General features: G+C 32.3%; 1 protein-coding gene across 10 annotated transcripts in view; it reads left to right on the top strand.

Annotated features, from left to right (window-relative positions):
- The first annotated feature begins 1,221 nt into the window (after nt 1-1,221).
- The window catches only part of LOC126727650 (uncharacterized), a 32,587-nt gene continuing 11,389 nt past the window's right edge, over nt 1,222-22,419 (top strand). For 2 of the 10 annotated variants that reach the window (XM_050433530.1, XM_050433531.1), the window contains exons 1-12: nt 1,222-1,385; nt 2,117-2,154; nt 2,958-3,048; nt 4,647-4,752; nt 4,855-4,925; nt 5,574-5,643; nt 6,227-6,289; nt 7,344-7,415; nt 7,540-7,641; nt 8,914-8,988; nt 10,509-10,607; nt 11,980-12,107. In XM_050433530.1, the coding sequence (XP_050289487.1) occupies nt 1,276-1,385; nt 2,117-2,154; nt 2,958-3,048; nt 4,647-4,752; nt 4,855-4,925; nt 5,574-5,643; nt 6,227-6,289; nt 7,344-7,415; nt 7,540-7,641; nt 8,914-8,988; nt 10,509-10,607; nt 11,980-12,102 (1,020 nt within the window). In that variant the 5' untranslated portion in view covers nt 1,222-1,275 and the 3' untranslated portion in view covers nt 12,103-12,107. Of the gene's footprint in view, nt 1,386-2,116; nt 2,155-2,957; nt 3,049-4,646; nt 4,753-4,854; nt 4,936-5,573; nt 5,644-6,226; nt 6,290-7,343; nt 7,416-7,539; nt 7,642-8,913; nt 9,009-10,508; nt 10,608-11,979; nt 12,108-13,510; nt 13,568-14,347; nt 14,653-22,419 lie in introns of those variants that run through there. The other 8 variants (XM_050433528.1, XM_050433529.1, XR_007656348.1 and 5 more) reach the window with 7 other exon arrangements.

Raw genomic sequence — 22,419 nt, 5'->3', positions numbered from 1 at the left:
GTTTATTCTTTATCCAGGAGAGTCCACTTTTTCTTGGCGGAGAATTAATTTCATTGGATTTTTTTTTTTTAGTTAGTTGAAAAAATATTTTTATATTTGTTTTGGTAGGGCGCGCTATGCCACATATATGATTTGGGTTTTTGAGGGCTCATTTTCAACTTCGAAATTGCGGCCAATTGTTATCAAAAAAGAAAAAAAAAAAAAGAAGAAGGAGAAGAAGAAATTGATGCCATGTGACCCATTCCAAAACTCATATATATGTGGCCATATGGCCCGTTCCAAAACAAAAACAAAATTTATTTTGTACTAACAAAACTAAAACAAATATCTTATATAAAAAAAATCTCCATTCCAAAAAATGCAAATGACATACGCATTAAACTTTGTTCTATATGACATTGGTAGTTGGCACATGGGAACTATAATTAAAAGTTTTTTACTTTGAGATTTGAGTTTTTTTGTTTTGTTTTTTTTTTTTGGTGATAATTTTTAATAGTTGAAGAAGAAGTGTTCGAATCCTTAACGTTTTAGTTAAAAACACTAGAAAGTGTATGTTAAGCTACAAAGCTCTTGGGGAGATTTGAGTGTTGTTATACTATTTAACTCCACCAAAAGGATTGTTTTGGCATTTTTATTTTATTGCTATCAATAAGATAACTTCAATTGAGAATCATTATTGATTATATATTTTTTAAACTATATACAATAAATTCTCAATTACCAGAATTTAAATATCAATTAGTGAATATATAGTAAAGTTCCTTATTCTTAACTCAATTTTAAATTATGAAAAGCATGTAAATCTTTTTAGAATCAACCATATTTATTTGTCAGTAAACAAATTTTATCTGTAAGAATTCATAAATCATAAAAAACTATTGTTGAAAAGAAATGAGGTTACACATTTTTCAAACCCACCCCACGCAACATGCATGTATGTTAGGCGGGAATTAAACCCATTAAATAAGTTGATTAGCTTGATTAAATAAGGATGATACCCACTAATGGGCAATCCAATTAAACAAGTTTGGCCAAGTTCAATCCATTTCATTGCAACTTAAACCGAGACATCCATAATCTAAATAATCCTCATCTATTCTAATTATCAAATTTAAAATTAAAAAAAAAAAATTGGTTTCAAAATTTTTTTTTTTATATTCATATTGCTGACGTGGCAAAAATTTAGCCTTTGGCGGAAACTATAAAGTGTTACTTTAGACAGAGAGAAAAGTGCACAAACCTTATCTTCTTCGGTTTAGAGTGAGAGACAGTGCAATGGCCGCAGCCACAGCAAGTCATTTGCTGATGCCTCCAATACGATGCGCTGATTCAAAACCAACAAGACGCGGTTTTGGAACCAAAAACAACACCAACAAGGTACCCACGTATGTATTATATCTATACATACTTATGTGTTTTCATCTATCTATATGTGTATATGTGTCTGAGCTACAATTTTCTTTAGTTCTCTGTTTGCTTGCTAATAAAATGTTGGAAAAGTAAAGAAAAGATTGATACTTTCTTTTTAAGGTTATTTTTGTAATGGGTTTTCTCAGCAATGACTTGGGAATAATAGGAAATGAAGGACCCACTGTTTTCTTTGATCTTTCTAATTGGTTGCCAGGAAAAAGTGGAGGAAAGAAAACAAAGTTTTTGGCCAAAAGATTTGTGCTTTCTGTTGTAAATTTTTTTTTTTTAATTGGGCTCTCTAGGCAGTGAAGTGTGCATAATAGTAACACAATGTATTGACTTGTTCAATCCTTATTTGAGAGTTTTCTTGCATTACTTGTTTGATTACTGAGAAAATGTAGGAAAAAGTATGGAGTCTTTCCTTTAATTGTTATTTCATAGCCATAGAGAAAGTAAATACTTACTAACTTAGGGAAATTCTGAACAAAGGAGAGAAATTAAAAATATTCCTAATATTATTCTAAAGCTATATATTTAAATGCTTTCTAATATGTCTTTATGGTTAATTTATTGATTGGTTTGCTCATCAATGAAATGGTCATAATGGAGACCTTATATTCTGACATGTGAATTGTAAATAGTCAGTTGCACCTGTATGATAGCAATGCTTTCATCATGTCGTAATCACTGTTTTTGCCTGGTGCAGGAAATCAACAACTAAGCAATCTGGTCCTGTACCTACTCGTAAGTGTGGATAGTTTTCCCCTCAATTTAGGAAAATTATTCATATATTTGTTTATTTGAACTTTGTACACTACAATTGCCCAAATTTAATCTTTTATTGTTCAGAACATTTTGCACAAAAATGTTTGAGTCGTGAATGTTGCCCTTGATTCTTTGTGTACCTCTGTATGTGTAAAAAAGGAGGGAAAAAAGGGTTTGGGGGATAGGACATTTTAATCCATCAGTCTTCTTTAAACTTGGATTTTGGTTTGTATTTTGCTCTAGTAAATGTTCAAGGTGTCAATTTTTTTTTTCTTCAACATGTTTTACATAAAATAATCATTTTAACCCCCTTTTTTTTAAAATTTTTATTACAGTTATCTGATCATATGCATAGTCTTGAGGCTGCTTAAAGCATTTATAAAGATCTCTCAACTGATAATTCTGCTTTGAAAAACTTGTGGTGGGCTCTGAAACCTTTTTTTTTTTTTTAAAATCTTTTGTTAACTTTGGGGCAATAGGCCTGTATGGCACACATGGGCTTCCAAAACCTGATACTTCTCTTGATATCGCTTCTTGTTTCCCATTATGCTGGTCTTCTCACAATTTTCTTTGCATGTTCGCCATGATATTGCATGGCCACTTGTAGTTTTGGACATGCTTGTGGTTTGTAAGATTAGACAGCATCATCCTCTTAAGTTATATAAATCCTTTTAATCAAATTATTTAATGAATTTGGACCCTCATGTAACTTTCCTAGATTTGTTCTGTTTATATTCTACTGGTCTTTGCTGCATTAACCTTACCACAAGTTTTCATTGTAGAGGCACCTGGTTTAAGTTCTCAATTTGATGGGAAATCGAAGAATAATTCTTTGGACCTTCAGTTTGAGGAACGGTTGGAAGCAGTTAGAAGGTATATTGTGTTATGTTTCTTTCCCATGAGCTTCTCATATGTCCTTACTTGAAAATAATGAAGTGAGATCAGGTCAAAATAGAAAATCATTCATTAGGTTTAGGAAATATCAGGCTTGAATTAATGATTTTTTCTACCAACATCAATGTGACACTCTATCCATGAAGAGAAATCTTTTTCTTTATTCAATTGAAGAAAGGAAATAAAACAATTTGCCTCATTTCAGGTTTCATACTTACATGTCAGTTTGATTAAATTGTATTTAATATCCTGGATGATGGATGTTTAGGTTAGAGTATGTTACTTTCTCGTGATATTGCAGGCTTTTTCACTAAAAGATTACTTTAGCTTTTCCTGAAGTATTGAAAATTAATAAGCTTAGTAACAGTTTAAAACATATGAATATACATAGTGATGTCGCGGAAGCTTGAAGAAAGCACACACAATACTTTCTTAGATGGAACAAAAACTAAAATGTTAGCTTTTGGTCATAAACATCAAATCCATAAGGGGTCCCTTGAATTCACAAGGTGATAGGTTTGGAATCCACCAGAGAAAACTTTGAATTTTATTAATAATAGTATGTTTTGCCTCTAGAGGCTACATAGCATATAAATACTAAAAAAACAAAACTCTAGGATGACTAGGAAAACATTCAAAACCCTAATTCGCGCTAATCACGAGATTAGGTGGCAAAGTATCGATTTTTACCAAAATTGAGTTAAATGCAAAATCATAAACTACGAACCTTAAAGCTTGTTCCAAAACAAGCGAGACCTTATTATGAATTTTGAACAAAAAGTTATTAAGGAAACAAAAATTACTAAAAATAGAAAAATCATTGTTTTTGGAGCCTTAATGGAGGAATTTACCAAAGTTAAGGTGCACCTTGTGGCAAGGTGATGACTTTTGATCAAAAGACAGTTTCCCTTCAACTAGCAAAATTTCATGCAATTTTGACACCTTTGCCCTGATGATTTCTACTTGTGCATTTTGGTCTTGCGTCGTGATTTCAGCCGCCCTTACTACTCCAGGAAAGCCTGTGCTATCTGTTCTACATCACATAGACTTTTATGAATATTAATAATAAGTCATAAACACAAGTGATTGCATTTTTCTGTTATATTGTAGCTTGGTAAGTCATATGGAATGGCTGCAGTGTTGCAAGAACCTGCTATCTGGAAAACTGACTATGAATCTATGATGGTCATAAATCAGTATAGCACCTATCAGCCAGGTCTTCTTATATTAACCATACACTGAATTGAAGCCTCTAAGTTATTGAAAATGAGACAGAAAATGAGGTGATTATCTCTTAGTACACTGCTTAGTCATGAGGAAATCATGGTCTTTACTCTTTATTGCTTCTTAGATAAACTGGGTACCCCTCTGCGCTTGATTTGGAGCTGTTGGCAGGGGTGAATTGCCCCTGCTTTTAAGGGAGAGTGGCCAATTCATCTTATTAAGTTTTCCTTTCTTAAAATCATTTTTGCAACCCTTGCAAGAGAGTGGCCATTACAGCTAGTTGTATGAATTTTTCTCTGTGCATCATTTTTGGAATAATTATTCATGACTATGGCTTTCTGTATGCTTCTCAGGTCAGCGCTCGAGAAGAAAAAAGAAGATGACGAAAAAGACTTTGGAGCAATTGACTATGATGCACCAGTTGAGGCAGAGAAGAAAACGATTGGACTTGGTACACAGGTAAAATTTTCAGCTGTTTGTGCTTTTCTCACCTGTAAAATGATATGATTGACATCATCTTCAACAGTATATATATCACTAATTCAATTTTGATATGACAAGATTGGGGTAGGTGTAGCTGTCTTGGTCTTCGGTTTGGTTTTTGCTCTTGGAGACTTTCTTCCCTCAGGAAGGTATGGCATAGTAAGTGAAAGGTTCTTCTATCCTGTACTAATTTTCGATCAATCATCTCTGTTGTTGTTTCCATTGTGTCTAGCTGTTACTACTTTGTCTCATCTGATAAACTTATCTTTTTCTTTTAAAAAATAACAGTTCAGTCTGGCTTTTGCTGGGGCATAAAAAGGCCAAGTGTTAAAACCTTAATTTAAAGCCAATTGATACAACATTGCATACCTTGAACGTAAAAATCATTACTATGGTTCATAAAAAGGCCAAGTGTTAAAACCTTAATTTAAAGCCAATTGATACAACATTGCATACCTTGAACGTAAAAATCATTACTATGGTTCATAATAGTATTTGTAGTTTTCAAAGGCATATATCATTGAAGACTACCACCAGCCAAAAATTGGGAACATAACATTTCGTAGGGGACCCTGGAGCTCTACTGGAACTATTCAAATATGAAATTTTCAAATTTATTTATTTTATGTTTTAATCTCATTTCCTCAAAACTACTATTTGATCTATCCATATTATTACTGTTGTTGATTTATTCTGTCCTAACTGTTTCTCCTCCCCCTCAACCCTCATAATAATATTTGATGGGTTGCAATTTCTGGAGGCATGGTTTGATTTTGAGATGACCTTCAATTTTCCAGTGTTAGTCCCACTGAGGATGGTGCCGTGGTCAATAATAAACTGTCGGAAGAAGAGAAAGCTACTCTTCAGGTAATATTGGAAATCTCTAATAATTTTTACTCTTGAGTAACTTATCAAGAAAAGAGAAATTTACTCTTGAGTAGTATTCTTGGAAATTGCTCACAGGAACTTAGAAGTACTAAGCAAGTTATAGCTTTTAGTTTTAGTTTAGGAGATAGTTACCAGAATGCATATGAACAATTATTATTATTATTTTTTTGATAGGTAACGTAAAGTTTTATTAAATAAAAGAAAGCAGCCAACCCGAGTACACAGAAGTTTCATAATGAACAATTATTTTTTGAATTGCTTTGTTTTTTGGGGCAATAATTTTAATTCCTACTTTAAAAGATAATGTCATTCATGTCATAGTAAGTTTCATAATGATAGTGGTTAATCTACATAGAAGTATGGCTTATTTAGTGTCACCAAGGGTGATCCTCCAATTCTGAGCTGGTTTATTATGTAGTTTTGTATTACATGTGCATTTATTTTACAGCAATTTATTCATCTATTAATTTACTTTTGGCTGATCGTATTTGTTTTTCTGCAATGTCTTTTGATGAAATCAGGAAAGATTAATCATGTACATTTAATTCTTGATATGTGGCAGACTAGGCTGAAAGATTATGAGGCAACGCTAACTAACTCCCCAAAAGATCCAATTGCTCTTGAAGTGAGTCTTTCATTGTTCTGCAGGATACCAGTTCTGTTTCTTTGTTACTGTATGCTGATATCACTGAAAATAGAAATGTACTTGTGCTGGTTTGACTGAATTATTGCTACATGTTTATTTTATTGTTATATGAAACATATTTCAGTGTCGTCTATATGTGTAATTAGCTTTGGAACTAGACTTAAAGGAGTCATTTCATCTTTCAAGAAGGAAAAAAGAAGGGATTGTATTCAATATATGCTGCTGATTCTTTTAGTTAATGCTGGTTGAAACGTGCAAATAGAAGAAATTGTCTTAGTCCAATCGCCTGTCCTATAGTCAGGTTAAGAGCATGAACCTAATCTGATGGATTTGGTGGCTTTCAATCTAGACCAAAATGCTAACCTAATTATGTTAAAAAGCTTTTAAAGTAAATTTATGCCCACAAGCATGTGTGCATTCACACACCCACGCAGAGAGGGGGAGAGAGAGCAATCTACTTGAAAAATTATAAGATTCTCATTTTTGGTTTCATGTTGGTCATATTTGGGAGCCAACTAAAACCAATCAACCCAAATTTATCTGTTGGATAACAAGAATTTGGAGCTTGGGGATCTTGATTTAGTAGATTGCATTTTTATTACTAGAAGGGGAACACAGAAATTTTATGACATGAGCTTTCAAAAAAAAAAAAGCAATTGAAAAGGTGTGATTAACCTTAATCATCTTATGGTATCAACATGCACATGCAACATATAGAAGACACAATGAACAAGTGTGAATTCCATTGACCGTGTTAAAATAATATTTATTTAATTAAATTCATCATTTCCTATCAACATAAGCTTTTGGGACAAGTGGTAGTTTATCAATGTATCATGGCAAATGATTCTAAGTTTAAACCCCATCTCCACTTTACCTCTCATTTAAAAGTTTCATATGCAATTTTTCCCTAAAAAAAGTCCTAGAACAAATATATTCTTAATCTACTAGGTAATTATTTAATTATTTTTCTGGTTCCATCATTATTTTTATAAATATTTTACTTCCTATCCCAATTTGATGGAATTGGTAGGGAGCTGCAGTGACATTGACAGAATTGGGAGAATATACTCGAGCTGTCTCTGTGCTTCAGGACTTGACTAAGGTATTTTCATGCTCCATGTTCGAAGTTTTATGAATTTTATGTACAATAAAGTGGACATGGTGCTTTAACCATGCTTCCAAGATAATAGTTTTTCAATTGATCTATTGACTTTTGTGCCCCACAGGTGAAACCAAGTGACCCTGATGTTTACCGTTTGCTTGGAGAAGTCAAATATGAACTCAAAGATTATGACGGGAGTGTAGCTGCATTTAAGATTTCAGATATGGTAAGTCTTCCTCAGATTTGCAGGATAATGTTCTGCTTGTTGCTGGTTTAGACTGCCGTGTGCACTGAACATGGGGATTTTTTGCCATTTAACATGATTTTCTTAACAATTTTGTTAGTTGGTAAATTTTTGAAACTATTTTGTAAACTAGTATCTCGAGGCTCTGAAACTCGAGTTCAATGAAGGAACTCTAAGACTCGAGTTCCAGGAGGTGGCAAAACTGATGTGGATAAAAAATCCATGTGGAACTCGAGTCTCCAAGAACTCAAGTTCCACAAAGGAAAAAAATTCTCAAAGGCTGAGAAAGTTCATGCCTCCCATTCACGTTTCCCACCATTAAATGGGATGACCCATCAAAACAAATTCACCAAAGCAACAACAAATCAATAGCTAGAGCCTAGAGGTTTGTTCTGCTTCATGCTTCAGCTTTCTTGGTCCCCCATCCCAACCATCAGATCTGAAACAGCATCCCAACCACGTACATCATCTTTTCTTGTATTATTTCTTGGGATGCTTTGTAGGAACTCGAGTTCCACGTGGATTTTTAGTCCACCTCAGCTTTGCCACCACTTTGAACTTGAGTCTCAAAGACTTGAGTTCCTTCATTGAACTCGAGGCTTTAAGACTCGAGATGCTACTAAACAAGATAGTTTGCAAAACTTGTCAACTAACGAAATTTGCTTGACTTTGGTATGCTAAATAATGAGCTCATCTTTATTAGCATTGGTGCTCGTAACTTAACATCGGTGTTTGACTGTGTGCTCTCAGCCTCTCACCAACCAGGGCATGTGATTTACAGGTTGTTGGTTGTATGCATCTATGAGGATTATTCTCAAATCAAATTAGTTAGGATGCCTATAATTAAGTATTTTCTTCAATCATAGATTACGGTTTCCTAGATTTTGGGATTTGTTGATTAGAACTTAGAAGGATAGCCTAAGGACTATGAAGGGTTAGGAATTGAAAAGGCATACGAAAAATCAACTAAAAGGATGCAGGTGACCAATCTAAGCCCCAAATGACAGACACTGATCCCTAAATTTGATGTTGTTTTTATGTCATTATAAATATTTCGCAAATAACCTTTTATTTTATATTAAATTTGATTTGCACTGTATGAAGAGGAAGCATGTGAAATTGATAATCACATTATATACAATTGATAGGAATTGCAGGAAGCAGAATAAGAGCTATTATTTTATTATTAGTTGATAAATGTTTGCGCTGATGATTACTTAATAAAAATATTTGAAGTCTTCATATACCTAACAGGTGTCTAAAGAGATCAACTTTGAAGTACTGCGTGGCCTTACAACTTCATTACTTGCTGCTAAGAAACCAGATGAGGTTTGTCATCATGCTATTAGGTTGAATGCTCCACAATTCAAAACTTTTTTGAAAGAGCCTCTTGTTTTAATTCTTAGCCATTGATACAAACAGATAGGAGCTGATTTTGTTTTATTTTAAGGGTATTTCTCTAATTCATAAACTTATGGAATTGGTTGTAGATTTGCTTTATTGGGTTATAATATTATTGATTAATTATGTTATAGGGTTTTTTAATTTGAGTTTGCAATAGTAATTTAGTTTGTGCTTAGTAAAAGTCCATATATTCCATGTTCCATAAGGTTTAGGTTAAGCCTCTATACCCCATTTAACCCATCAGCAAAAAGCTATGGAGCAACCCCAAAATACCAAAACTATTCTTGGGTTACTGTTCACAGCCCAAAAACTTGTGCTCTCTTCCCTTTTTACATCCAAATCGGATCCCTTTTCTTATTCTGTTAGAGACCCTAAAATTCTTAACTGTTACCAACCTTTTCCAACCAGAAAATCCTTCAACAGTTGTTTTGGTTTCCAACAACCTAAATGACAAAATCTTTTTAACCCAAATCAATAGTTCAAGGCTTAAGACCCGAATCATCATTTCTTGTTCTTTTTTTTTTTTTTTTTTTTTTTTTTCAAACTTTTGGTTACCAAAACCTGTCAAGAAACTAAACAAAAGGCTGACAACAGCTTTGTTCTATGTCAGCCATCTTTCAGCTACTCAAGTGGTGGAATATGTTGTATTCACTTATTTGAACTCACCCAAACTGTTGGACACATAGCCCAGCTACTGGATAGCTGAGTTGATCTTGATTTCATGATATTACTACTCTGACTTCAATTCATGTTCAGGACTTGCATAAATGTACAGATGTTTATTTTTCTCTAATAGAAACTTTTATATTGATTTCTTACGCCAATGAGCTCTAGCATAATCGGCACCTTTTTCCCTTATAAGTTTTAGGTGGAGGGTAAGGTTGTAGGTTCAAGACCCATTGAATGTGTGTGTAACTTACCAATCAAAATACGCACACACACAACACACACCAAATTAACTTATAATAATTTCTAAAACTTTCTGGTTATTATTTAATGCCATATGTAAGATTAGATCTTCAATCTAGGTTCACTTAACATTTTGTCTTAGTTATGTCCTAAATTGATAGGAATTTGTACATATATGAGAGCAGATTCTATTTTAAAAATGAAAAATATTATGTAATTTTGGTCATGTGATCATCACTGCCCAGCCTTGCAGTCAACTGACTGGGTCCTTTGAATTTGGCTTGTATCGATTTTCCACATAATATTCTCTTATGTAGAAAAGAGAGCTAAAACTAACTTGCTTTACTTAAACTCAGGTGTGGAGCTCCTTATCTCCTTTTTGGATCCCAAAAGCATCGTTATAGAGATTCTTAAGTCAATTACTTAGAATCCAGGCATATTATTGTCATCTCATGAACAGTTACATGTAACAGCCTGTTAGACAAGCATATCTGCAATTACAATTTCATTTTTATTTTCTTTTCTTTTTAATGCAGGCTGTTCAATTTCTCCTGGGCTCTCGTGAACGACTGTATTCTCAGAACTCTAATAGTAAGGTTGAAGAGACAAATTCGCAACAGGTGGACCCTGTTCAAGTGAGTTGTAGTTTCTCAATCACAGATTACACTTCTAAGATTCCAAAATTACAAAAGTAAAAGGAAAAGGGAGGATTTTAAGCATCATAAAGCAGCAACTTGAAGGAAATTTGATTATGATTTGGGTGTAGCCTTTTAAAATATGTTGCATCATAATTGATTTGCCTTTCAGGGAGTGTTCTAGAGAACTTACAAATTACAATACTAAGGTTTTAGCCTTTTAGATTCACTAAAGTATTACATTTGTTCAACCAATGAAAATGACTTTGGTTTTATGTGGATAATGTTTTTAGAAAGCATGCCTTCACAAAAATGCTGTCATCATCTCTTTTAATACTTATGGAGTAATAATAAGATACCATATATATGACAATAATAAGTCATATATGTGAAACAGCATTTATGCATTCAATTTTTTACATTAGTTTTCTTTGTTAAATGCAGCCAAGAATCATGTTATTATGTGATCATGTTTTTAGTTTATAATACTTACTAATTAGCAAGTGAAAGGCTACTGAATAACAAAGGAGTAAGACCAAGTCATCAACCCTATTATTAAAACAAAAAATTGATTATTACTTTTTTATTTTCAAAAACTCATCTATAGTAAGATCCGAATTCTTTTCCATTGGGTGCCTCATCAGAAGTGAGGTCCTTTGGGGCTGTGACAAGGGCTCAAAACCTCTGTTTATTTTAGCTAAAGAAGCAGCCTCAGGAATGATATCATTGAAAATGTATAATAATAATGGTATTCAAATTTGATTCTCAAAAAAAGAAATACTAATGATATTAAAATTTTAAAATAGTATGGGGAAAGACAACATTTCATCTCCTCTCTTATTCTCTCTATAAAGAAAGCCTTAATAGCTGTGGGAGAAAAAAAGAAAAAAAGAAAAGAGGGAATGCATCTCAATCTTTTTTATTTGACATTTTGTATTATTTGTGTACAGACAAGTTAGCTACTTTCTCTAATTTTCTGCTTTCTCTTTGTTTGTCACTCCAATCTAATTTGAAAGCTTGCAAAAGGAATTCTTTTTAACCTATTCTAGAAAATAAATCTAGAGCTCCTTTATATGTGATGTTCAAACATGCCTTTCCTTTTTTATATTTGTTGTATCCTCAATTTTTAAATCCTTTTTTCCGTGGATATATAAGAGTACATGTGAAAAAAATCTCAAGAATACATGCACCAAATTAAGATGATAGCTGAATCTTTCAGGTTCCTTAATGTTTTTTTTATTTAAAATTTTGACAATTTTTTTTTAATGTTTTTCATCATCAGACATCCTTTAATTGCTTTCTCTTAAATGAAATCTGATTTTCAGTGGCTTTTTTCTTGGTTTTCTTTTGCCATTTTTTTCTTTGCAATGAGATTTATTTCAGGTTGAATTACTTCTTGGTAAAGCATATTCAGATTGGGGCCATATCAGTGATGCTGTATCTGTTTACGACCGCCTCATCTCTAGTCACCCAGATGACTTCCGTGGTTACTTAGCTAAGGTTCCTCTCTCTCTCTCTCTCATTTATGCAATGAATGTTCTAGCCAGATAGCTTGGAATGTTTGTTAATTTAGAACTAAGATGAAAATTATTTTTTACCAATACACCAGCATATCTCATCAAAATATGCCAATACTAGGTACAAAATGTATATGATAAGGAACAAAGTATTCAGTTATAAAGATCTCAAAGTATGAAACCTTTGCATTGCTAGACACTTTAGTGAAGAAAGAATATATATATATATATATATATATATAGTTAGTAGTATGTGATTAAATGATTAAATTTACAATATCCCAATAGCTTAAACTTTTGGAACAATCGGTAATTTAACATGGTATCAGAGTAGGAGGTTCTGAGTTCGATTCATGTCCCCTCTACTCTACCTCCCATTTAAAATCCCATATGTTGCGCCTCACCTATTAAAAGAGAGTTTGAGCCCACATGTGAAGGAGAGTGTTAGAAGTATATGGTTAAATGATTAAATTTACTATATTCCAATAGTTTAAACTTTTGGGACAATCGGTAATTTAACATCTATATTAATAGTCATTTTGCAACTTCGCCATGTTATCTAATTACATTTTTGAAAGGAATATTTCATCAAGATTGTTTGAAATTTTAGTTTCATTTTTTTTTTTTTATTGATGGAAAAAACCCTAGATCCTAGTGTAGATTTTGTGTTTGTGTTGTGCATGTATGCTGTATAGCATATGGTAAAAATGGGGTATTAGTAGTATTACAAGAATCTCACTAATAGGAGTTCTCTCTATGAATCTTCATTACTGGCGGTTCCTGCAAAATTAATCATGAAGCTTTTTAATTAAAATGGTGTGTATGTCTTTACAAACTGGTAAAACATCCATGGTGATTTTTTATTTATTTATATTTTATTAAAATAAAATTAGTACTTTGAGTGCATGTAGATACAGGTAAATACATATTTAAATCACGCACATCCACTATCCACTATCCACTCTATTCTAATTGTTAAGTATTCTTTTATAAATCCTGGGATCATGGAAATTGTTTCTGGATACTATATCTAAGAATAATTTAACCTATCAAAAAAAAAATATCTAAGAATAATTATGTGTTCATGCTTCTTTCTGATTTGTGTGACTACTGTTTGAATAATGCATGATATGAGAGAATAGAATCTTTCAAGAATATGGAGGAAATTGCCAATGGAAAACTAAGAACTGGTTACTGATTGAAGGGAGTGCACAGTCCAAAAAATGCATGCAAAATGGTTACTGACATTGTTCTTCACAATGCATCATTGTTCTTTATTGGTTTTGATTCCCTCTTTCCCGCTGGTTGATGGTTATGCTTCTAGTTTAGATATTTTGAGATGAACTGAACTTGCATATAAATTTTATCGGTATTATTCTTCTGCAGGGAATCATTTTGAAAGAAAACGGTAAAGTTGGAGATGCAGAGAGGATGTTTATTCAGGTGAGTATGTGAATATTTATTGGCATATGCATGTATATGGAAAGTCATGTACACATGTATGTATGCATCGATAATAGTGTCTTTTGAAATGCATATATGTATATTTATGTGTCAATATACATGTAATCATGTATGTGTCTATGTTCATATGCGCATTCTTCTACCTCAATCGCACAAGTAATACCAGCAAGCTACAATAGGCACTACAGCTTCCTATTTTTTGTGGATGCATTATTTTCTTTTCTTTTCTTTATTATTGTTATGGTTGTTTTTTTGTGTAATTGTGGATCCATGCTGACTATTTTCCAAGTATCTAATGGTAAAAGAGTTGGGGAGACTACAGCTTATGTTGACAGGTAATGAGCATGCCTGTGCATATATTTTCTATTCTACTCAAAATTATTTATTTATTTATTTTTGAACTCTCCTCTTTTGAACTAACATGGGAGGGCTTGAAGTTTAGAGCAACTCTTGAAGTGTTGAATTTTCCTAATTCGCAACTAAAATATTTTAAGGGACTTTGATGGAATAATTGTATCTCAAATGCAAAGCCTCACGACTTTTGACTCCTCTTTGTATAAGCTTGGTTGATTGGGTACAAGTTGAAGTTTAAAACCATGGATCTCTTTGGGAAGGGGTCACCTCGTTTTGTATCTTTTTATGTAATTGCAATGATTATCATGCTTTTGTGGAACCTTGGCACTTATATTATGTCTGTATAGAACGTACACACATTGCACACATCAAGGATGTAAGCTAGTATCTATGGCCTATGTGCAGGCACGGTTCTTTGCACCAGAGAAAGCTAAGGCACTTGTAGATCGTTACTCAAGACGGTAACTGCTGTTGTTACTGCCTGTTTTTGTGCATGGTTCGTTTATAACTTAGTCTTGATGTAGTTCCATTTTGACTATTGGACTATTTATATCGGTCTCCAAAATTTTCATAAGTTCATTTAGTGTGTCTCTAGATTGTATGTACATGTATAAGGATTGGCTGATAAGGATAAAACTGTTACCCTGATTTTCCATATGTAATTTAAAAAATTAAATAAATCAATAGAATACGAAATTTATTTGTTATTATGATGAGGATCGAAAGAACTTAAAGATGAACATTATGTTAGGATCAGCTTTTTATTTATTTATTTTCCTGCTGCTAACCATCAGAGATTCAGTGCAATTTCAAGTCAGTCTTCCTAAAATGATGCTTCGCATGTAGCATGGCATTACATATTTTGATTGCATAAATGCCTTTTAGAGAATTAGTGCCAGAAACATACTTAAGTTTATGACAAATGTGCCAAAAACTTAAAAACAAGGAAATAGAGGGTTTTGCTGGATATATGTTGTAAATATTGCCAAAATAAGCCTGTAAAATATTTCCTCACTGTTGTGGTCCAGTCTCAAGTCAACATTCTTAGGCCTTTTAGGAAGGGGGTTGACAATGTTACTTAGGCCTAAGCCCCTGCAATTTGCAGTAATTATCTAATGTATCATCTTTCTTGCAGTGTGGGTTCCATAGCTGTGGGATTTACACATTGTGTGAGAAATGATATATATAGTGAATGCATGACATGTGTTCTCTGACATAGAACTTTGCCTTGCCTAGTTTGTTGCTATGCAAGAATTGCATGATCTAGCATTTCCAACTCTTTCACTCCGGACGTGGATAAATGGATTCATAAATCATCTCTCATGATTCTGTCTAGCAATGATCAGTAAGAGATAAAAAAGGACAAGGATTCTCCTCCTGTGATTTATAGTATGTAAATAGAATCTCCTGCTAAATTCTCCATTTGTAATTTCAGAATTAGGTAATTACATACATATCTTTTATCAAAGTCATCAACAAAGCAAATTTCACAATTTCCCATTTGTGATTGGATATTATAACAACCAACTGAGACTTCCTGAAAAAATTCACATCATTTTTACATTATGCTTGAACATTTTGTTTTGTTTTTCTTTTTTTCCCCCTCTCAAAGGAATTTGTCTTTAAACTAGTGTACTTAATTACTCAGCGGCTAGTAAGAGTTGTGTACACTGACTATAACATGCATCTTTGCAAACTAAGAAACCTCGTAATAAGTAAGAGACTGCATAAGCCATTTTGTGTCTTTCTTGTGCACAGCAACTCCTCTCCTCCTGCAAAACCATTCTTGTGAATTCTCTAGAGGTCTCCACTATCTGAAAGTCTTGGAATTGCAGTGGACATGTCAACAATGAGGGGAGTCTTAGAAAACATGCATATTAAGTAGCCAAAACCAGCTAATAGATTTTAGCATACTCTAGGGTTGCATTTGGATTGAGGACTAGTTAAAATGGATAGAACATGTATAATATGTTAGAAATGTTTCAGCTTAGTGATGAATGTATAACCTTCGTTTTAGTTCAAATTTTAATATGAACAATTGACTCAAGTCAATATCAGGCAATAATAAATATAGCTTCAGAATTAAAATACTCAAATTCTATCCCCAGTAAGAAGGTAAATGTGCCTGATTAGTCATCAGGCAGCATTCTTACCCATTTATCTGTAACAACACTTCTCCCAGTTGTGTGCTTTGAATTAATTCTGAAAATCATTGATTGGAAAAGCAAACAGTCTAAGGGGAAAAAAAAAAAAACCATGACTCATCTCATAATTTGCAAAATAGACATAGGGTTACAAATGTTACTTTAGAGGAGAAATGAGTTCAGCCGGAATCATGATTCTGGTGGGAGTTCAGATTGTGTCACAAATTAGGCATACTAGTCACAGACCTGCGCGATACGCGGGAAAATTTGATATGAATATGTTTTATTGGATAATTATTGAATTAATATATTAGATTGTATATTTTTAAAATTCAATGTGTTACTTGAAATTATGTTTTATATTAGAAGATTTTTTGTGGTGTAACAACTAACAAATTAAATTTATTTTGTAGTTGGGTATTATATATAGTGAGATATGTATGAAAATACAATGCAATAATTTTCTTATAAAAAAAAAAAAAATTGCAGTGTGAGAACTATTAGATCAAGTTCTAACTTTGTATACTTTGTTTATTACTATATTTTTCTCCAAAATATAGATCCACGTCTCTTTCTTCCGTACAATTGAAACTAAGTGAAAAAGTATATAAAGATAACTATGTAATAGATCATAATTAATAAATCATATATTATGAAGTTGAAATATAAAATAAAATAAAATAAAATGCAATGAGCAAACTTTATTTCATCATATGAATATATGAACAAATCTTGAGATTTTAGAACAGCTGTTGAAATTATGTTTTATATTAGAAGTTTTTTTGTGGTGTAACAACTAACAAATTAAATTTATTTTGTGGTACACGTGTAGTAGTGGTACATATGTGTCTTGGGCTCAAGCTTATAAGGCACATGTAGGAGGCGTCTCTCCTCGATGTGGGATTGAGCAAAACCGTGAGGCATAGCCAAAGCGGACAATTCTTGCTAATTGGGGGCCGAGACAAGAAACCCTCCCACTTTAAAAGGCGCCAGACACGTGTACCACTACTACTTAATAACTGATGTTACACTACTCCTTCAGCTTCACAGCGGCAGCAATTGATGGTACACTACTCCTTCAGCTTCACAGCTTATAAGGCAGCAAGTGGGGGGAGTTGTCTTCGATGTGGGACTGCAAAAGTATCCCAAAGAGTACGCAAACAGTTTCCCTGGGACAACAAAAAAGTAGCCCACAATAAAAGGAGCATAATTGATGGTACAATAATCCTTCAGCTTCACAGCTTATAAGGCAGCAAGTATCCCAAGGAGCCCATAGCTGGTATAGACCAATCTAATCTATTAGCACAATGCAATGCCGACACTACAAAACGCGGCTATAGAAAACGCAGTTATAGCTCAAATGGACTTATACTGGCGTTTTTAGGAACTACAACTATGTTTTAAAAACGCAGCTATAGACTTGTTTTTTTGTAGTAATAGAAGGAAAATGATTCTAAAAACCCAATTTTCCCTGGGACAACAAAAAAGTAGCCCACAGCTGGTATAGACTAGTCGAATCTATTACCACAGTGCAATGCCAACACTACAAAACGCGGCTATAGAAAACGCAATTATAGCTCAAATGGACTTATACTGGCGTTTTTAGGAGCTACAACTATGTTTTAAAAACGCAGCTATAGACTTGTTTTTTTGTAGTAATAGAAGGAAAATGATTCTAAAAAACCAATTAAGTAATGATCTAGTAAACAATATTATCAATTGCATGTGTTCCAAAAATTTCCATTTCTTTATTGTAAGGTTGAATTTAATCAACCATTTTGTTAGCTTTATTCCGTGCCAAATTTGCTTGTAATTCAGCATTTAGAAATCTTGTATTTAGGTGGGAATCATGTAAGGATAGTGTGTGAGAGAGTGTGAAGAAAAGCTCAAAAGTGTGCAACTCAACAGGGCCTTGCGACTAGATCTCGCAGGTGGCTTGCGGCTTGTAAGTCGCCAAAGGAGGCACACGTGTGAAGCATGCAAAGGAGCTGAAGAGTCACGCCAACAGGAGCACTACAAGACAAAACTTCTAGTTTGGCCAGGTCATTAGTTCACGACTCAGACTCGCGACTAAGTCAAGTTGAGAGGCCAAGTCGCCAGTTTACTCTGTTTAGGAAAAAACTGACTTTTTGCATTCCAAATACACACTAGTATAAATACCCTTTATACCCACAAAATGTAGAGAGCTTCCAGAGAGAACTTTGAGAGAGAAACCCTAGAGAAAAACAAGATTGACTCATACACAATCTTCATCCTTTGATTCTCCAAATTCTTCTACTCTCAACTTCTCTATTGTTACATCCTTGAGAGGTACATTACCCAAATCCTTTTCTCACCATACCCATATCTGTGAGAAGGTTATTTGGTGCTTGGAAAGCAGTTAGGAAGGGACCAATTAATATTGGTTAATACTATGGGCTATAGCGGGATCCGGTAAGCTAAAGAAGACAAATGTTCGGCGTAACCTCGTTGGAGCAAGAAGCTTGGAGGGCTTAGGTACACTGGGTAGATTAGGCTTAGAAGGTCTTCTGCTGTTCATGTATCCCAACTTCATTCTTTAGTGGATTATTAACCGCTTGGGGGGCAGCGAAGAAGTTTTACGCCGAGGATTTCGGTTTCCTCTTCGATAACATATCCCTGTGTTGTCTTTGTGTTTGCATTTCTCTTCTCTTAATTTTTGCTATTTAATTTCTGCTGGGTTGTGATTTTATTTGGTTTAGATTGTTTTATCAATTCTGTTTTAGCTTATTTTCATATTCCGCACATACATTGTTTGATAATAAGCTTGAATTGGTAATTTGTAAATTAGGGTCTAAACGTTCGAGGGTGTTTTACACATATTTTGAACATTCATTTATAAGTACGATAATTAGTTCTTGCCTTAATGTCTACATCAAATATAACGAGACCAAATTTCAAATATATGAAGAATACATGCCTACTGGATTCCGCCAACCAAATAAAAGGTCGGTGTTGTATTTTTGTTAACACCCATTGAATGAATGAAAAAAAAAAAAGCTCCACAACTCAAATGCAACACTACAATGTAACAAAAGATGCTCCACTGTCTCCCCACTAGTGAGGCACGTACAACAACATCCTACAAGCTTGTTTTTTCTCTTAATAAGAAGGGCACTGTTTGTTACACGTGTAATGAGTTTTAGCCTAATTAAAATATCACAATTGAGAAGACCTCTCCCCCATACTATCATCCATACAAAGAAAGAGACCTCGTAAGTCTCTATCTCAGTATCTTATTTTCAACATTATAAGGGGGTGTTTGGTAGAGTAGTTTGAGAATTGTTGTTTGGAATTTTTTGAAATACGTGTGAGTGAAAAAGTGTGTGGAAATGTGTGTAATGTTGTTTAAAATGTGAAAATGTGAGTTTGAACTCACTCACCAAACAGGCCCTAAGTTTCTCTCTTTTGTGCAGTTTTTTTTTTTTTTTTTTTGTTAGAAAAGGTTAACTAATTGGGATGTTCATTTTTTTTATTTTTCCTATATCTCTGCTTTAAGTTGATAATTTTTTATGTTTGTTATAACTCTACTTTGGGTTGATGCGGTTTAGTTTTGTGTTTTTAGTTTTTTTTTTTTTTTTTTGTTCTCTTTAATTGTTAAATGCTATCCTATTGCGTTATAAAAAATTAAAGATAATATATATTATTTTATTACATAACATTATTTGGGTAATTTGATGTTTATTGTTATATCTTTTATTTTTACTTTTTTTTTTCTTATCATCTTATTTTATTAAATATTTAAACTCAGCTATATCCTCCCTATAATTAAATTATTTACATTTTAGCTTATTTTTTATTTTAAAAAATTAAACATATAATATATTATTTAAATTCAAATAAATAAAATTGTACTCATTTTTTTTAACATTTACAATTTCTCCAACCTTTCTCATTCCCTTTACCTTTTCATCTCCCCATTACCCTCTATCTTAATATCACTTTTCATCTTTCTCTTTATCTTCCTTTATTTTGTTTCCTCTTTTTTATTATCCTTTTAGTATAAATTTGACATTCTCTCTTCCATTATATGCATAATTTTTCTTCACAAAAAATTTTATTTCTCTCTCAATTTTTGATGGATTTTTTTTTTCCATCTCTACTTTAGGTTGATAAACTTTTTGTGTTTTTTAGAACTCTACTTTAGGTTGATGGGATTTAATTGTGTTTTAAGTTTTTTTTTTTTTTGGTTCACTTTGATTGTTAAATTTTATCATATTGCATTATAAAGAACTAAAGATAGCATATAAAAATGTAATATTATTATATTACATAGCATGATTTGGATAATTTGGTGTTTATTTAGAGATAATTAATTTGGTGTTTATTGTTATGTCTTTTATTTTTACTTTTTTTCTTCTCATATTATTTTATTCAACATTTTAATTCAACCACATCCTCCATATGTTCAATTATTATTATTATTATTATTATTATTGAATTAATATATTAGATTGTATATTTTTTAAAAGTCAATGTGTTATTTGAAATAATGTTTTAAATTAGAAGTTTTTTGTAGTGTAACATAATATATTTTGTAGTGGGATATTATATATAGTAAGATATGTATAAAAACACAATGCAATAAAAAAAGCTATCTTTTATTTTATAGTGTGAGAACTATTACACTAACTTATAACCATGTATGCTATAAATATGTATGCGAATCAACTCTTATGGGTATATTTTTCTCCACAACATAGATCGACATCTCTTTTTCTCTCACAATCAATAAATCATATATCATAAATTGGAAATATAAAATAAAATAAAATGAAAAAACAATTTTTTTTTTTCATCATATGAACATATGAATAAATCCCGCAATATATAACTCTTCAAATTCATAAGATACAAGATTACTTAGATTATATAGTAAAATAAGACCAACTTATCCATCATGACATTGCAATATTTTCTAGATACAATTATATAAAAATATTGTTTTGTTAATCTTGTCTCATAAACCAAAAGTATCATCTATATAGCTAATAATATCTTTAAAGAGTAACTAATAACAAAGAATTCTTAATTTGAATAGTGGATTATATATATATATATATATATATATCATCTAACCAAGGTTGTCAAAATCGAGATCCTACGTAGGATCGTGAGAGGTAGGTTGGATCATGAATCGTAGAATCGGATCATAAAATCTTACATATTTTCAGATTTAAAGCAAAAAACACATTGATAATAATTTTGTATGTTGAATAATCACGTAAATTTTGAATTTATCCATAAAAAAAAAAAGATTTGTATCATATGATACAATTTGCATGTCATATATCGTTACGTCTATACTAATAAAACAAATATATTTAAGTTTTAACCCAATGTATCTAAAAAGTTCAATAAATGTTTAATTAGCAACCAAATACAAAATATTTATCAACACATGGAAATATTTTTCAAGTTCCAAGTTTAAAATCCAAAATAAGTTATCAAATGGAAACTGTGGGAGGGTTTCTTGTCTCGGCCCCCAATTAGCAGGAATTGTCCGCTTTGGCTATGCGTCACGGTTTTGCTCAATCTCACATCGGAGAGAGACGCCTCCCACATGTTGGACAATTCCTGCTAATTGGGGGATGAGACAAGAAACCCTCCCACACCAGCATTTTTAAAAACGCGGCTATAGAGTTTTTTTTTACTGCGTTTATAAATGCTGCTATAGACATATCATTTTGTAACTCTTTAGACTCATTTATGTTTAGTCTTATTCAATAAAATACTTAATTACTTAAAAAATGATTTAGGACTTTTTGAATCATAGATTAGGTTTTTATATGATCAATCAAGGTGGGCTAAAAGGATTTAGATTTTAGGATTTGTCGATTGCATAATGCATATGGAAGAAATGCATGATATTAGAGAATATAACCTTTACGAAGGAACATGCATGCCCGGTGGAAAAGTAAGAACTAGTTTATGATTGAATGGAGTGCAAAGGCCAAAGAATGTGTATGTAAGTGACCTTTTATTATTACTAGTCGTTAGCTGCAAACTCTCGCAAAAATTAAATAGTGCACATGTTATATTTAAAAGTGTTTTTTATTTTTATAAATTTTATGTAATAGAATATAATGTAATAAAAATATTTAAACTATAATTATAATATTGTTTTATATAGATGGAGAAGAAAAAAAAAAAAAACGTACACCATTATTTCATGGAACACATATAACATGTTACATTAAGTTTAAATTATTACATAAGTTTAAAATTATAGAATTTTTTTTCTTTCCAAAATGTAAATAGAATGCCTATATTATAGAAAATTGAATTTTAAGGTAATCTTTTAAATATTTATTA

Source organism: Quercus robur, chromosome 5, assembly GCF_932294415.1.
Source record: "Quercus robur chromosome 5, dhQueRobu3.1, whole genome shotgun sequence".
NCBI classification, from domain to species: Eukaryota; Viridiplantae; Streptophyta; class Magnoliopsida; order Fagales; family Fagaceae; genus Quercus; species Quercus robur.
Note: the sequence above shows the minus strand (reverse complement) of the source record. Positions and strands in the feature narration are given on the sequence as shown.